Raw genomic sequence first — 18,169 nt, forward strand, 5'->3', positions numbered from 1 at the left:
TAAATAAAAGGAGGTAAGGAGTATTTTTAAAAATTATCTTTTTAAGTTCACATGGGTGGGCCAATAATGGACTATTGTAAGCAACTGGGCTGGGTTTAATAATGAAGCCCAGTATGTATGTAGGCAAGGATGGCGGATATCGCTAACATGTTGTTACGCGGGGGTTTAAATCCGTGATTTTAATTTTGAATTTAAATAGAAAAAATGAGATAAATATTTTTTATATGAATTCATATTTTTTATTCTTTACTCTTAAGTATTATTTTTTTAGTCAAATAACTGTATTAGTTAAAAGAGTATTAATTAAGAGTAAAGAATAAAAATTTAAACTCATGTATTCTAAGATAAGTTCAGTCATTTTCTTAATTTTGTGAGAGAACTCGTTGATGTGAACTTTTTTTATTCAAAATTTTTATTAAAAAAAATACTATAACAAAATTAGAATCAAAAGTTTAAACGGGTGAACTAAATGAGTACGGGCCGTTCATTTCGCTGATTCGAGTTTTGTTACAGTAAAAAGCTCTCAAAAACAGTCACATCTAACTTTTTTGTTACAGTAAAAAGCTCTCACACAAAATCACATCTCAACTCAAATTATAAACTCGAATCAGCGAAGTGAACGGGCCTAATCTCTTAAAGTGAATTTATCTAATCAGCCGTTGTCATGAGACCTGTAGTCCAAAACGGTCAGCCATCTACCATTTAAGTTGTACTCGATTACTCTTCTTTATTCAAAAATAATGTACCAGATTACTCTTTGATATTGGCATCGGCTGTCGAAGTTAGAGAAAATCAGCCATTTTTGTTGATAATGAAAAATAATTTGCCAATTTACTTTTCATGGATGAAGACCAAAGCTGAAGACGGTCGACTATCCTGCGTTGAAAAAGAAAAATAATTTGGTAAAATGTCACAAATAATCTACTAGATTATTCTTTGGCAACTAGAGAAGGCCGGTCATTTTTTTTTTGTTGAGAATAAGAAAAGATGAAACAATTTTGTAGAGTATCAAAAATAATCTAACGAATTTCTTACCAAATTACTCTTCATCGACCGGAGCAAATGGCTCTATTGGCTATGAATTTATAAACTTTGAAGGAGTTGTTCTTTTAGAATAAAACTCAGAAAAAATTTGAACTCGAGTTATAATTTTATTTAAATTTATGTTTTTTCATAAAACTCGAGTTTAAACTTGAGTTTGAACTCGAGTTTTGGGCTAAACTTGAGTTTAAATTTTCCATTCAACTCGAGTTCATAAACTCTAACTCAAGTTAATGAACAATATTTTTTTTATTCTTAAAAATGTCATAACTTTTTCGTTTTAATTCCGATTGAGATGATTTTTATTTCATACATTCACAACGAAAAAATGAATAAAACCTCACTCATATATCCTATTAAAAATTTTCATCACCATTGAGTTTTTATTAAAATACTATCTAAATACAAATTCAAGTTTTGACTCAACCAAACACAAACTCAAAAATGTTCTCAATTCAAATCATAACTCAAATATGCACATCCAAACATAAACTCAAATTACAACTTCAATTCAAAAATGTTCTCAATTCAATCTAAATACCATTGAGTTTTTATCCATGAGCGTCATTATTTATTTAACGCGTAATTTATTTATCATCTTATCATAGATATAACTTTGGTTTTTTTGATATATAATATCAAGTGAGTATGAGCTTTTATTTACTCAAGTCCTCAGTTATTACTCACTATAATATTATTAATCTTCATAACCAACTAATAATGTCTTTCTTGCTATTCTCCTCTATTGGAATTTATTGGTACAAGAAAAATGTGCTGGTCAATTTTTCATCAGCCTCATAAAACTGAAAAACGTCAAAATACTGAAAAACGTCTAAGTACAGATGTACGTTTAGTTCATGGATTCAGAATAATGATTCAGAATTATTCTCGATTTACGTATATATTTTGTGAGAGAAAATATTGTAACGAGTCACGAACCATGATCCGAATTATAGCACGAATCTATCAACCAAACGCTGCAATTTCACTTGGATCATATTTTATTGAGCTAGTAAAGGGGCTGCGAGGACATATATTATCTAAACTCTAGTAAATATTTATAGTTTAATTATTCTCATAATTAAATTTATATGATTATTTACTTTAATTTGTATCACTATAGAACTAAAACCGCACTCTTCAGTAATGTACATAAAACAATAAACCCTTAAAAAATAATTGTAGAACTACTTGCCATGGGTGAAAAGCATAAGAATGGAAAGATCACGAGTTGCTTTTTTTTTTTTTTTTTTGTCCTTTTCAAAAAGAATAGGGGTCACGTGGACTGCCAATTCAATTATCAACTATCAGTAGATTTCGGGCTCGTTTAGTTTGTTGATTCGAGTTTATATGTGACTTTATATGAGAATTTTTTACTGTAATAAAAAAATTAGATGTGACTGTTTCTGAGAGATTTTTACTATAACAAAACTTGAATTCTAAACTCGAATCAGTAAAATGAATTAGGCATTCATTATAGAGTAGCCAACCATATCTCAAATAGTATAGGGCTTGTTCACTTATACTCAAACTCAAAAAAAGTTTAAACTCAAGTTATAATTTTATTTAAATTCATATTTTTTTGTAAAATTTGAGTTTTAACTTGAGTTTGAGGCTAAAATCTGAGTTCAATATCTCTATTCAACTCAAAGTAAAGTTAATGAACAATATTTTCTCTATTTTTAAAAACGCCATAACTTTTTCGTTTTAATTCTGATTGAGATGATTTTTTTCTATACGTTCACAACGAAGAAACGAATGAAACCCCACCCATATACCCTATTAAAATTTTTCATCACTATTGAGTTTTTATTAAAATACTATCTAAATACAAATTCAAATTTTGACTCACCTAAACACAAACTCAAATAAATTCTCAATTCAAACCATAACTCAAAAATGTGCACATCCAAACACAAACTCAAATTAGAGCCCCAACTCAAACCATACTCAAATACACTTTAACTCAAATTAAGATCTGAATTCAAGTCACCCTAACTCAAAAAATGTAAATGAACAAGCCCGTAATTGGGCTGCAACTCAATTTGTCATTAGGTAATTTTCACAAATACTCCTTAAAAGTGCATGAGTCAAGATTTCTACCATTTACTCTTGATTTATAATCTTTTTAGTCAAATAATTACATTAACAAAAGAGTATTTATTAAGAGTAGGGCCGACAATATGGGTCACGACACGACTCGAAAATGGCACGAATTTTGCGGCTTAGGGTTGAGAAAAAAGAGGTTCGGGTCATAATTGGGTTGACCTGAAATTGACACAAAAAATAATGGTCAATTTCGGGTTAGACCCGCCTAACCCGACCACGACACGAAACTCGTAAAAGACTAAAAAATACATATATTTTTCATTTTATATTTTAAATTTTATTATGAACTTGTGATATCATGATAGTTATACTCAAAATCTTATACTATTATTTGCTTAATTTCAATGGATGTTATTGTAATTCAGTGTGTTATGAATTTTAAGTTATTTTTAATATATAAAAAACTAAATAAAAGTATACAATTTTCGTGTTAATTTCAGGTTCACGGGTCAATTTCGTGTCACAGGTCGTGTCGTGTCAACTCGTAAAGTGATCGTATCGTGTTCGTGTTGCGGTTTTTAAAAAATTTCATGTCACGGATCGTGTTTGGGTTGACTGTAAATTTAAAAAAGAAACGATCAAAACACGACACGTGACACGAATTATTACTCCTAATTAAGAGTAAATGGTAAATGTCTAGACTCATTTAATAGAGAGTAAATTCTTATTTCTTTGTCGTTTCCTAAACTTAGGCCAACGCATGAAACATAAGTTTTTATATTTTCCTTGCTTAATGACCACATGAACCCCCCCAATCGTCATTTTCATATTTCTGTGTCCACCAATTTCGTCTACCATCTCTCATATCCAACCATATTAATTAATCCTTTGTAATCCACCTTTATTACTTAATTAAGAGTAATCCAAAGATTTATGATTAAGTCAATGCAAGTTCAGATTAATGAACCTAGCAAGATATTCAATATTTTGATATTATGTTCCGTTGTCCATTTAATCACTCCAACCGGATTTCCTAATTTTTTAATGTGGTAATAACAAAAATCACCCTCTTAATTGGAGTGCAAGAATTTACTTAATTTTCTCATTTAAAAAGTGTTGAGATGATTTTTAGCGTTTTTTTTAATCTGATAAAACTTTACTGTTTATGTCGTTTTAATCACACAAAAACTACTAATAATGTTAGATTCAGTCGTAACAACTACACAAAGATATTTTTTTTACCGTGCACAAAAAAAAAAAAAAAAAATTCATACGTTTAACATTAAGGTAACAACTTTACTGAGTATCAATTATTCTCAAATGTCGCAAAAATTGAAGATCCAAGTTATTGTTTTTGAGATTTCTTAATTTTTTTTTTTATATAAAGGTGAGTGTACAAAAATAATATGATATTGTGAGTGGATTTAGTGTAAAAAAAAATGTATTTCTCTAATTCAAAGAAGAGTTTTTGTACCTAGGGTCCTTAAACTTTTTGTCATTTGATACTTGAGCTCTCATTTTAAAAATTTGAGTAAATAGGTCCCTGAACTCCTATTTTCTTAGCAATTGGTTTCCTATTTTGAAAATTTAGATAATTAGGTCCCCAAACTCTCATGTTCTTGCGCCTATGGTCCTCAAAATTTTATTTTGACTAAAAGCTTGTTATATTTTACATTGATTATTTGAATAGAAATCATGAAGTAAAATGATTTTAATTTTGAATAATTGTGATCAGTTAACTTTATTACCATTTTTTATTTTAAAAAATCACCATTTTACCCTTAAAACCTTTATTAAATATTTAAATTTATAAATCAACATGTTAAAAAAATCAAGTGACTTACAAAATCTTATTAAAATTAGCATGCTGTAATTTATGCTCACTCTTAACTAATAACTCTATAATATTAATATCGTTATTGTGTTAAAGTTATAAATATTTATTTTATTATTGTCAAAATTTTCAAAATGGGGACAAAAGTGTCAAGAAAATGGAAATTCAGAGACTTTATTATCCAATTTTACAAAGTGAGAAAGTGTGAAGAAAATGGGAGTTTTGGGACCGGTTGCTCAAAATTTCAAAATACATGGGGACTAAAGTGGCGAGTCAAAAAATTTGGAGACCCTAGGTGAAAAAAAAAAACCTTAAAATACATTAATAATCTTATCATTTAGAAAAAAAAGGGTAAATTCTTCCTTTTCACGAGGGAGTTTTTTGTAATCATAATTTATTTATTTACGATCCACTATTCCTGCAATTACTGAATTGGATCATACGAAAAGAAAGAAACAACAGACCCCTCCGTACGTTTCTTGTTGGTTTTCCTGACGACACAGACACGTCTCCAAAAAACCAAAAAGAATAAAGAGTTCTAAACTACAAAACAAACCGAAAGAAGAACGTGAAGTCCATTATATGTAATTGCTTACATTGCAAGAAACATTTCCATTTAGTGCCATAGAATATGGATGTTAGTCTTCTTAAAAAAAATACGTAAATATATATATATATATATATGCCCTGTATGATAGATTTGAATTTTCAATTCAAGTTAAAATGTGACATTTTTTTTAAAATTTTTAACTATAATAAAAAAATTTATATGAGACATTTTATAAGAACTAATTATAAAAACTTAGAATTGAAAACTCGAATTAGTGAAATGAATAAGGTAATCGTGGTCGCCGAATGTGGTTTATTCCAATTGGCTGGGCCTAGGCAATTGCAAGTGCTGGCAGAGATTCATGTCAGAAGAAGTGTTGCGCAGGATGTGTGAACCGGTTGCATTTGTACTATTCATGTGGTTTTATTGTAAACATGCACTGTGTAGGAAATGTCATGGAAATCATTTAATAGGAATTTCACTATTTAATTAGCTCATAAAATTAGCTCGGACGCGTTTGAAAGTCGTTTTAAAATGATTTCATTTTTGATATGAAAATGAAAATGAAAAAGTTTTTAATTTTAGAAAGAATTTATTTTTGAAAATGCGTTTGGTAGTTATATCAAGAGATTATTTTCAATATAAAAAAACCCATTAATGTCTCTCTCTCTTTCTGCGAGAGAGGAGAAAACGAAAACAAAAAATAAAAAATAACAAAAAGTCATTTTTCGTTTCTCTCTCATTTTACACTAAACTAAAAAATCGTTTTCATTTATGTTTTTTTATATTTATTGCGTCAAATGCCGTTTTGAAAACGTTTTTATTTTTTATTTATCAAAAAATGTGAAAAATAAAAACGGAATCAATTTCAAACACGACCATTATTTTGGATAAGAAACGGCACTTTAAGGTGTTTTTATTTGTCACTAACTGTTAGTATTGGTTGAAATAACCGAAGGCATTGTCCTTGGGTTTAAGAATTTCAATTGTGAAACAATAGTCCAATTATTTTATGATTTTGACCCCCAATTATCTTTTTTTTTTTTAATTTATGTATTTGTCATTAGGGCTGTTGGTTGGGTTGGTGCAGGATATGATTTTTTCTTCTCCCGTCTCAAAGAGTGCGGGTTGCACATATTTAGTCCCAACGATGTTAGAAAATTTTTTCACAACCCAATGATGTTTGGGTTGGATTAGGGCGGTGCGAGGTGAGTTTGGTGGTGGGTTTCAACATTCAGAGAATTAAAGACTCAAAGTTCATTCTAACATTCAGAGTTCAATCTAACATTCAGAGTTCATCATCAAATGGAAATAATAATTCAAACATTCAAACAGATAGAAATTTAAAGTTCAATCCAATATCAAACATAAAACAAAGTAATCCATCTAACATCAAACATAAAGCAAACATAAATTAGTCTTTAACATAAAGCAAACACATAGGCTTAATTCAAACATGAAGAAACTAGAGAGTAGAAATGAGTTGTCTGCCTAGGGTTAGATATTATAAGAGGCAAGTTAGAGCGCGGGTTGGGTTGGGTTGGGGTGTGCGGACCATTATAAGCTTAACCCACACCTCGCCCCAAAATTTCGGGCTAAACATTGAATGAGCTGAAAAAAAAATTTTAATACTAAAAATTACATTTTTCAAATTAGATTAGAGTGTGGTGAATTGGACCTGCGGATTTTATGGGTTTATGAACAGCTCTATTTGTCGTTGTGTATTGAAAGTTTTTCAATATTTAAAAGGAAAGGAATTTCATTTGTATTTGGCGAACAGAACTTGCAAAGCAAGGACGCCTGAACAACTCGTGTATAGGTAATGCTTGTCCAACAGTCACACGATTTAATGACATTAGAGATAATATAGAGTATGATCTGAAATAAACAACATACTAGTACGGTCTCACTTCATTTTCTTGTAAATATGACAAAATCAAAGACGAGAAAGAAAGATGATAACAATTCTATGCGAAGTTTATCTCATCTCAGCTTATGAATGCTTCAAAATGGAAGGATTTTTCTAGTGAGAAGAGCACGTGTGCAGAATGGGTTGTTCGGCGTTTAACTCGTTAGGAGGGGAAGAATGACCTCGTTCATTTCACCGATTCGACTTTTCAGTTTTAAATTTTTACAGTAAAAAATTCTAATAAAGTGTCACATCTAACTTTTTCTGTTATAATGAAAAACTCTCACAAAACGTCACATCTCGACTCAAATTAAAAACTCAAATTCGCGAAGTGAACGAGACCTATTGGTGTTTCAAGATAAAAAGGAACACAGACGGATGATGATATAACCAATCATTTTACGTCCGTTTAAAAATTATACTCAAATTATAATTTTTAATTTTATATTTAAATTTTTAATTTTTTATGAGAATAAAATATCATAACATAATTAATAATTTGAGTTTTAGAATACGCGTAGCCCGTTCATTTCGCTAATTCGAGTTTAGAATTCAAGTTTTGCTACAGTAAAAAACTCTCATAAACAATCACATTTAACTTTTTTACTACAATAAAAAGCTCTCACATAAAATCACATCTCAACTCGAATTAAAAACTCAAATAAAAGAACTAAACGGGACGCACTTTTTGTCTCCACATTGGATTTGAATGAGTTAAAAGATGTTCAGAAGCAATCATGTTGAATCCTATAAAGAAAGACAGAAGAGGAGATAATTAACGGTACACCGTCGAAAGAGTTTTTCCAAGTCAAAGAAATAAACAGCAAAAAGTTTTCTTTTGAGAATTCTTTTTTATTTGAATTTTATATGGAAGGCATTTTTCAACTGGTCAAGAAATTTGTATGTGAAACAGTGCAAAGTCATTAATCATCCGTGGATTGCACACTTTGGTAATTCACAATATTGTAAAAAAAAAATTAGAGTAAATTGCATTATTTCACTCTAAATTATCCACTTGTTGCGTTACATATCCTGAATTTTTAATTTTGTAAAATGTACCATGAGAATTAAAGTCCAATAGTTAATGACTTTATCAAATTAATAATTCGAGACACAAAATTTACACATGATATAATTTGAACCATCAATTTAATAATATTTGTTAATTATGATCACAATTATTACTGATTTTAAAGTGTATTTTGTTAAAATTAAAAGTCAGGATCCATTATGTAAAAAACTAATACTTTAAAGTGCAACAATGAAATTTACTGTAAGAAAAAAAAAGAAAAATTAATCTTACTGTTGGTTCTTGTACAATACTTTGTATCTGTTATTACCTCTCCAATCTTCAAAATATAACACCAAGTATTTCAAGTCTTCTTTGTAAATAATATTGATGAATTGAGCTTTTGAATGGTGGTATCTTCATCGTTGCTTGCATAGCTTTGGTTCTTATCAGAGATTAATTTCTTCTGTCTTTCCATGAGAGCTTTAGATTCTACACATTTCGGGATTAAGGTGATGTAGGAAGTATAATAAAATTAGTGTTAGTTTAATAATTTTACTAAAGTAATTATGTTTAATTTAATTGTCATTTCTTTTATTATTCTATCATTTGTCATAGTTGATACTTTTATATATAAGTTATAAATAGCCACATTATTAATTGTAATAAAAGACTTTAAATATTTTGATAATTAAATTAGACTTAAATTTCCTCTCTAATTTAGGAATTTTCCTCTTTGTGGAGATTTTTTTAGTGGATTCAAGAATTTTTCGTCCTAGTTAGGCTAGTAAAGCTTCATTCTATCTATTTCACGGCATCATAGTATCCAAAGATTGATAAACCACATCTTCAATTTCTTCCCTTCATTTTTTATGGCAAAAAACTCATCAAAGTATATTTCTAATAACCATATAATCAAATTACATGAGTTAAAAACGGTGGAGCTTGAATTTGGAATTGGGAGGGCACGGTTCATCTAAAGTTGTATATGTTAAAAGAAAAGAAAAACTCTAAAGTGCATTAAGGGTAAAATGCACCTAAGAAATGAGTCCGAACCTGAATAACCCACCCGATCCGACCCGAAGTGTAGGGGTTTTTATTTATTTATAAAAAGTTAAGATTCAAATAGTCCCAACTCGCACTGTGGGGCGGGCATTTTGAACCCGCTTTGCCCCGACCCGACTCGATTTAGGTGTGTAACCCTAAATCTATTTTGCTGGATTATCTCTATATGGACTGTTTATTTGACTATTGTTAATTTTATTTATAGACTTTATTGACTGTTAAGAAATATATTTGATGTTATGTTAATGCTTATGGACTGTTTATGGATTTTATGCTTTTAGATTGTTAAAAGAGGTATGAAGTCATAGATTAAAATTAATTTTCACAAACCCGAGTAACCCGAGCCTACCCGAGGTCACCCGACAGGTTGCGGGTTTGTGAGCTTAAGAGAGTGTTACGGCATAAAATTTTCTCAACTCGCACTGAGCGGGTCAGCTTAACCCGACTGACCCGGCCGAATTACACCCCTAATGCACCGTATTATATTATATTATAATTTTTTTTGTGGCTTTTAAAATGCAGTGATCTATTTTAATAAACCAACAAGTGACAAAAAAAACCTAAGCACGAATGGCCGCGTGACAATTATTTGTCCAAAATCAACTTCAAAAACTATCAATTTAGCACCGTACCATCTCCAACAATTGAAGTACACAAACAATTATAGTTACCACAAAAAAAAGAAAAAAAGTCAAGACAATGGTAATGCATAGTAAGAGGAATTAGGAAGCAGGAAGGTTGAAGAGACTAATGGGATAACCACTCACCAAAAGAAGTCAAAAAAAGAGGGAACACGTGTCCCAAGATCTAAACAATCCCACATTCGCACTCTGCCTCCAACTCCCCCCAAAACTCATCCAAATAAACAATAAAATAAAAAGAGCTTATTTAGTAAAATTAAAAAAAAGAAACTACTAATACATTTTTTATTTTTAAATGTTAAATATGTATAAGAATTATTTTAAATTTATATTAAAAATTATTTATTATATATATATATTTTTAATTTAATATGTTTAATTAAATTTAATAATCGTCACTGTCGTATTAGATTAAAATGATTTTCATTAAATTTAATGATTATGACTGTCTTATTAGAAAAACTTTCTTCCTAGTGTAGTAATTTCCTTTTTTTTTTTTTTAAGTCAGCTAGGGTCATTTGAAATCTTGACAGGCTAGCTAGTCTCAATCAAAATGGATATTTTGACGATTCCAAAACTGAGAGAATCACATGGGATGTTCTACGAGCTCAAATAGAAAAGTGAAAATCCATTAGCAAGAAAAAAAAAAAAAAAAAGGAAGAGAAAATCAAGGACTAGCTACACTTTTTATTATTCACAACTCAAGTTACATAACTAAACACAAACTCAAATTAAATTCTCAATTCAAACCTTAACTCTACACAAAACAAATTCAAGTATATAATTTCAACTCAAATTTAACTTTTAACTTAAAACTCAAATCATGGAAAAGAACACTTTGGAAATTCGTTATTAAATCACTAATTTGTAAATAAAAATTTATTATTCAGCAATGCCACAAAGCGCTCTGTAGTCTGTATCTTTTGGTTTTATTTTTATTTGTGCATGTCACGTGAGCTTCACCTGGATTCGCAAACAACCAATGTGAAATATTTTCTGACACTTCTCCCCCCGCCCTCAAAAAGAAAAAAAAAAAAAAAGAGAGTTTATTTAAGAGGATAAGAAAACATGAATTATTGATAATTTTATTTCAGTTGTTATATTTGTCTGAAATTATCTATTTTATATATATTTTTAATTTAATATGATTTTAATTAAAACTGCTATTATTAGTAGAGAAGGCCATAAAATAAAATAAACAAAAGAATACAAGAGAGAAAAAAGCCAAAAGAAAAAAAAGAAAAAAAAGAAAAGAAAGGAAAGAAAAGGAAAGGCAAAGAAAAGAAAAGCAAAGCAAAGAAGAGAGACAGGAATCGAGAGAGTCGGCGGCCCATCTCTTTAGCCGACCAATCATCACGTCTCTTTCCTCTCCTTTCTTCACCACTACTACTACCACTACCAAAAACCCCTCTTTTCCTAACCTTATTTAACCTTAACTTTCTCTCATTCTCCTTTTCCTTTTCTCTGCTCTCTTCTTCTTCTTCTTCCTTTTTTTCTTTATTTCTGGAAGAAAAAAAATTTTCAATTGACTTGGTTCTTCCGTATATATTTTTTCCACAGTTCGGAAGACTCCTTGTTATATTTCTTTGTTTTTTTCTTTCTTTCTTTGAATTTATTTTTTTTCCATTAATATGATGAGGGGGGGTTCGGTAGAGCAATTTGTGGTTGAGAAAATTGAAGATGGCGCCGATAAGGAGAAGAAGAAGAAGCGCCGATCTGGTCGACGATCCAAGCAAAACGCTTCCCAATCGGGTATTTTTAAAATTTTTTTTTTCTCAATTTTCGTTTAAGAATTTCTGTGGATTTATTGCTGACTTTTATTGACTTTTTTATGTACATTTTTTTTTTCTTGAGGGATTTCTACATTTTCTCTTGTTGGGCTTTGTTAATTAATCAAGAATTTTCTTATGAATAATTATTGGCGTCTTTTATCTTGTCTTTTTTTTTTGTTGTCGAATTTGCCCATTTTTATGTGTGATGAATTATGATTTTGTTAATAACGTAAAGGTGGGAGTGGGAACTTATATATATATATGCTTGTTAATAAGTGAGATATTCGAGTACAAAGCTAATCTTGTTGTCAAGTTGGTGATGAATTTTGAGAATTTTTGGCTTAGCTTTTGTTAACATTTTGTTTTGGAGTTCTTAATATGGTTATTTTGATTCAAGAGAAGGAATGAGGGCAAGCTAGATTGGAGATGGAGCTGGGAAGGAGATTATTTGTGCTTCTAGAATCTAGAGTAACTTTTCCTTTTTATTATAGTCAAACTATTGTGTGAAAATTACTTACATTTCTTATGCTGCTTGTTGTTATACATTTTGGAATAATAGAAACCCATTTCCCAAAAGAGAGCATATTTTGGATGTTTGACTTAATTTGTTACCATACCATTGATTTAGGAAAGCGATTAGATGTGTGATGTAAACTATGGACATGTGGGATTTTTCTTCAAAAGATAGCTCTATTTTGGAGGGTGTGGCTTTGTTATAACTTATATGCCGGACTCCATTCTATTGTTAATTCTTGTTTTGGTTCGTTGCTTGTCGATTAGTTTGTCTCCTGTTTACTACATCTCTCTCTCTCTTTGCGTACAAGTTTGTCAATTTTGACCTTTTTGTCTTCCTGTGTGATGTCATTAATCCAGTAAATGAAAGTCGGGGCGAAGCGGCAGAGTACTCGGGGAATGGTAGATCAACTAATCATTTGCTTGCATACTCGAGGCAACCAAAATTCGGGATATGTCCTCCAGATGATCATGGATTTACAAACACGTCTAATGTTGCTTTCAATTCTCTGCCTCCACTGCATATCAATGAACAGACCAATTCAGAAGATATGCAAAACTCACAAAATCAGAATCCTCACCCATCGAATCTTGGTGGGGAAATGTTTTCAAAGTCGTATTCCGAGCCAAGTACTTATAGAGGATCACCTGACTTATTCATGACCAAAGTCTTTCCTTCTCATCTGATAGAGAGCTATGCCCAAAAAAAACTTTATGCTCTACACTGGTCTCTAGAGGCTGTTAATGATGCTTTAGAGGTCAGTTTAACACCTGTCTTAATGTATTCATTATTAATTGGACGTTTGGAGATATAATCATATGTTACTGGTTATGGAACAAAGGAGTTGTGTTTAATGTTTCTCTTCTCTCTCATTTTTTATTTTTATTTATATTTATATATTTATTTTTTTTATAAATGACAGAAAGGAGATGTTTTTAAAGCTTTGTTTCGCGTCAATGCCCACAACAGACTTGAGGTTGGTGACATTTCTTTGATGTCATGTTCATTTCTGGATTGGTTATAAAGAAAGTTTCTTGGTTATCTGCTGGCAGGCTTATTGCAAAATCGATGGAGTACCGGTTGACGTTTTTATTAGTGGAGTTGCTGCCCAGAATAGAGCTGTAAGTTTGGCGTTTTGGTTTTCCTTCTTTCAGCTGCCTGATATCATGTATTCTTTCCTTGTTTGAGCATCTATGGGTAAATTTTAGCATACACACTGGCTGTTGCAATGTTGCAATCATGAGTGCTTCAGTTTGATTTTGATCCACCCTTGTGTTTGTGTATGCTCCTGTTGCACAAAGTGTTCCCTTATGCAGAAGCAGTGCATGCATATGTTTCGTTTCAACAAAATCGTATTTTTTCTCAGATGCCATGCCACTTATGTAAGGTTTTAGTTCGTTTCTGGAGTTGAGAATTTAGAAAGATGGATAAAATACAGTTGTCAGCACTGAGCAGTCATCCTTGTTGCCTCTTAGGATTCTTTTCATGCCTTTCTTTATGCATTTTTGCCTTATACATTTTAGAGCTGTTTTTCTTGAAAGTTGGTGTTAGACCTTTTGGTTTACGTTTGCAACTACTTCCTCTGGCAGTCAAATAGTGAAATTCTGTGTTGATGTACGTATAAATAGTCCATATGACTGTTGTCTAACGATTTCATGGAAAAATACCTGTTTTATTTTATTGTACTTTCTCAAGGAATTTAAAGAGTGTGGACATTGAAAATTATGCTTGTTTATAAGGATCATTTCCTTGTTATAGGATGCATATTTGCTCTTGCAGAAATGGAGGTCATAGTTGCATGATTGCATGATTTCATTTATTCTCTGCAGGTGGAAGGTGACATTGTAGCAGTTAAAGTTGATCCTTTGCCATTGTGGACAAGAATGAAAGGCTCAACAGCAGGTGGTAGCAATTCAGCACCAGTGGAGGATTTGAACTTATTATCAGAATGTAATGAAATGGCCGGTAACAGTTGCAAAGGTAAAAGTAAGGTAGATGTGGATTATCAGTACGCAAATCATGGTTGCTGCTTGCCTGCAGAGAAGGAATTCCATTCTGAAAGGAATACTTCTCTTGATGAACCTGTTCAGCCAGAGTCAATTGGACCATCAAGTTGTGAAAATATGGATGGATATCATTTCCCTGCTTCAGGTACTTCGCATGTGGGTTCTTCTAGTGGAATGAATCATGTTAGAGATGCAATAGGAAGGATGTGTGCCATGATCAGCTCATTCCCTTCAAAACGGCCGACGGGAAGGGTTTTAGCTGTCATTGAAAAGTCTCCTCGTCGAAAAGCTGTTGTTGGTTTTCTTAATGTTAAGCAATGGATTTTGTACCAGGAAGTTTGCAGGAAAGATGCGAAGAAAAACAAAAGTACCTTAGCATTTACTGACTACGAGTACATCCAGCTTACACCCATTGATCCAAGACTTCCCAAAATGATGGTCCTCGTGCAAGGCTTACCTGACTGCATAAAGAAAAGATTGGAGAATGGTGATGTGACTCTTGAAATCGAGTTGGTTGCTGCTAAGATTGACAATTGGGGAGAAGAAAGTCCTTTTCCTCAGGCTTGCGTGTCACATACTTTTGGGCAGGGTGGCGAATTAAACTCACAACTTGGTGCAATTTTATTTGAAAATGCTATTTGTTCTGCTGATTTTTCTCCCAAGTCATTTTCCTGCCTTCCAAATGTTCCTTGGGAGGTGCCACTTGAAGAGCTTCAAAGCAGAAGAGATCTTAGAAAGTTGTGCATATTCACCATTGACCCTTCCACTGCCACTGAGTTGGATGATGCTTTGTCAATTGAAAGGTTATCCAATCGTGATTTCAGAGTAGGTATCCACATTGCCGATGTGTCATATTTTGTTTTACCCGACACAGAATTAGATAAAGAAGCTCAAATGCGGTCAACAAGTGTCTATATGTCACGAAAGAAATTGTCCATGCTGCCTCCTTTGCTTTCGGAGAATATTGGTTCCCTTAATGCAGGTGTAGATAGACTTGCGTTTTCTATGTTTTTGGATATCAACTTGGCTGGGGATGTTGAAGACAGGTGGATTGGCCGTACTGTGATAAAGTCATGTTGCAAGCTGTCTTATGAACACGCCCAGGAAATAATTGATGGGCCAATGGATACTGGGAGTTTATTTTCAGGAAATAATTGTCCCCAGTTGCATGGCCATTTTGAGTGGGTTGATGTAGTTAACTCTGTCAAAGACCTCCATGAACTTTCTAAAATTTTGAGGGGTAAGAGGTTTAGCAATGGGGCTTTAGCGCTAGAAAGCTTAAAAGTTGTTTTTCGTTATGATGAATGTGGAAATCCTTATGATAGCATGCTTTCTGAACGCAAGGCTTCTAACTTTCTTGTTGAGGAGTTTATGCTTCTGGCGAATAGAACTGCTGCTGAGGTCATATCTAGAGCTTTCCCAGACTGTGCACTACTGCGGAGGCACCCAGAGCCTAATATGCGAAAACTCAGGGAGTTCGAAGCTTTTTGTCACAAACATGGTTTAGAGTTAGATACTTCTTCTTCTCGCCAATTCCATCTTTCGTTGCAGAGGATCGGAGAAAAGCTCAAGGATGATTCGACTCTCTTTGATATTATCATGAACTATGCTGCCAGACCAATGCAGCTGGCGACTTATTTTTGCACTGGGGATTTGAAAGATGATGAAAATGATTGGGGTCATTATGCTCTAGCTGTTCCATTATATACTCATTTCACTTCACCTCTACGCCGGTATCCCGATATTGTTGTGCATCGGACACTGGCTGCAATTATAGAGGCTGAAGAATTATATCTGAAACATGAGAAAACATTTAACAAATTTCATAGGGGACAGGAAGCGACAAGAAAATGCTTCACTGGCATCAATTTTGAAAAAGATGCTGCTGAATCCCGGGAAGGTAGGGAAGCATTATCGGCAGCAGCCCGTAATCATAGAATTCCTGGGACTGAATTACTTGCTAAAGTTGCTGCTTATTGCAATGATAGAAAGCTGGCTAGTAGACATGTCAAGGATGCTTGTGATAAGCTCCATATGTGGGCTCTTCTAAAGAAGAAACAGGTATTAATTAGCCTGAACTAGGGCAAAATTTTATAGGCGTCTTGCATGCTACGTTTTTTTTAATGATTTCTTTTTCATCTGCTTTTGCTTTTATCAATTACGCTAATCTCTAAGTTTTTTGTTCCTCGAGGTCATGTCATGCTCTTTTGAAATGTAACTTAATCTTCATTAACAATTAGAGGGCATGCAGCTTTATTTAAGAGTAAACCTCTCCAAGCTTAATAAATTAAATGGAAATGATCATTCTATAATCTGATTAAATAAAGTGTAAACCTCTCCAAGCTTAATAACTTTACATGGTAATGATTGTTCTATAATTTGATTCAACCACGTGTCAAGAGAAATATGACGATAATTAGTTTAGTCTTTGCTTATGTTTGGTATAATCTTAACTGCTTGAAAATGTTTACTTCTATAATGTGTTAGGCGCTACTCTCATCTAGCAGCCCATGCTATATTGCTATGCTTCTCATGATATTTATTTTGTGCTTCATATGTTGATTGCTTTGATTTCTCCTGCAGGTTTTACTATCAGAAGCTAGAGTTTTGGGTCTGGGACCTAGATTCATGTCGATATATATTCAGAAGTTAGCTGTAAGAACTTCTTGTGACTCATCTGTTGTATTGATATTTTATGAAGTAAACATTTTTCTCCTCTTTGTTTTGTTTATTCTATGCTTATGAACACCTCATGCTTTCAGATTGAACGTCGAATTTATTACGATGAAGTCGAGGGCTTGATGCCCGAATGGCTTGAAGCTACGTCCACATTGGTGCTTAATTTATATCCTAACAGACTCTGTACCCGGAGAGGTAGCCCTGGTAAATGGAGGCCAATTGAAGATGTTGCCTTGATTGTTAGTCCATGTGATCTGCAAGCTGAACCGGGTGTGGTTGGGAGTAGTTCTAGTGAGCCCGTTGGCTCATCCGTTGTCACATCCCAATCTGGCTCTTCAGAAACCGAACTTGACCCCTCAGTTTTCCCCATCACAGTGCGTCTTCTCTCAACAATCCCTGTGGCAGTGCATGCAATAGGCGGGGATGATGGACCGGTTGATATTGGAGCCAGACTGTACATGAGCTCGTATTTCTGCTGAATTGGGTGTCTAAAAATGGTTGACTCGTGTTCCAAAGTTGATTTAAAGATGAAGGGAGAACAGAGCACAGGATTGCGGAAAGCTCTGCTGTAGATACACAAAAGCAGTGTATAGTTCAAGGTAGAGTTGTAGGAGAAAGAAAAAAAAAAAAGGGAAAAATAAATGGTTTCGAATCTGGTGTTGCTTTTTTTACCAATTAAATTTTCATGCTGAAGCAGATTTGGTAGGCAGTATAGATAAAAGTTGGGGATTTTGTTGTGGCATTGGCTATATGGCGGCTGTTTTTTTTTTTTTTAACAGAAGCTGCTTGTTGGAATAGGCTTTTGTTTTTATTGGTCGATTCCATCCAGTGTAACTTGGTTAACAAAATAACCCCATATCTGGCTCTTGCACACCAAGTTTGTTTTTATAGGTTTCACTTGTTTCTCTTTTAGACAGCAGCCCAATAAGTTTTTGATTTTGGGTGGCAAGGTTTACCGGTTAGTCTTATGTATTAATATTGTGCTCAAGACATCATCTGAATGTTGAATTGTGAAAAAAAGGCTTTAATTGGCCGGGTTTCACAGTGGCATGTTATGTTCATTAGAGAAATGAAATTGTTAAGACTTCAGTTCCACTTTA

The 18,169-nt window shown here is 32.7% G+C and overlaps 1 protein-coding gene across 1 annotated transcript; it reads left to right on the forward strand.

Annotated features, from left to right (window-relative positions):
* The first annotated feature begins 11,599 nt into the window (after positions 1–11,599).
* On the forward strand, positions 11,600–18,169 carry LOC21403071 (DIS3-like exonuclease 2). Its single transcript, XM_010093059.2, has 7 exons — positions 11,600–11,850; positions 12,744–13,141; positions 13,307–13,360; positions 13,437–13,505; positions 14,214–16,451; positions 16,974–17,045; positions 17,153–18,169. The coding sequence occupies exons 1-7, from the start codon at positions 11,730–11,732 to the stop codon at positions 17,546–17,548; spliced, it is 3,348 nt and encodes a 1,115-aa protein (XP_010091361.2). The 5' UTR covers positions 11,600–11,729; the 3' UTR covers positions 17,549–18,169.

Source organism: Morus notabilis, unplaced genomic scaffold (assembly GCF_000414095.1).
Source record: "Morus notabilis unplaced genomic scaffold, ASM41409v2 Scaffold570, whole genome shotgun sequence".
Lineage (NCBI taxonomy): Eukaryota > Viridiplantae > Streptophyta > Magnoliopsida > Rosales > Moraceae > Morus > Morus notabilis.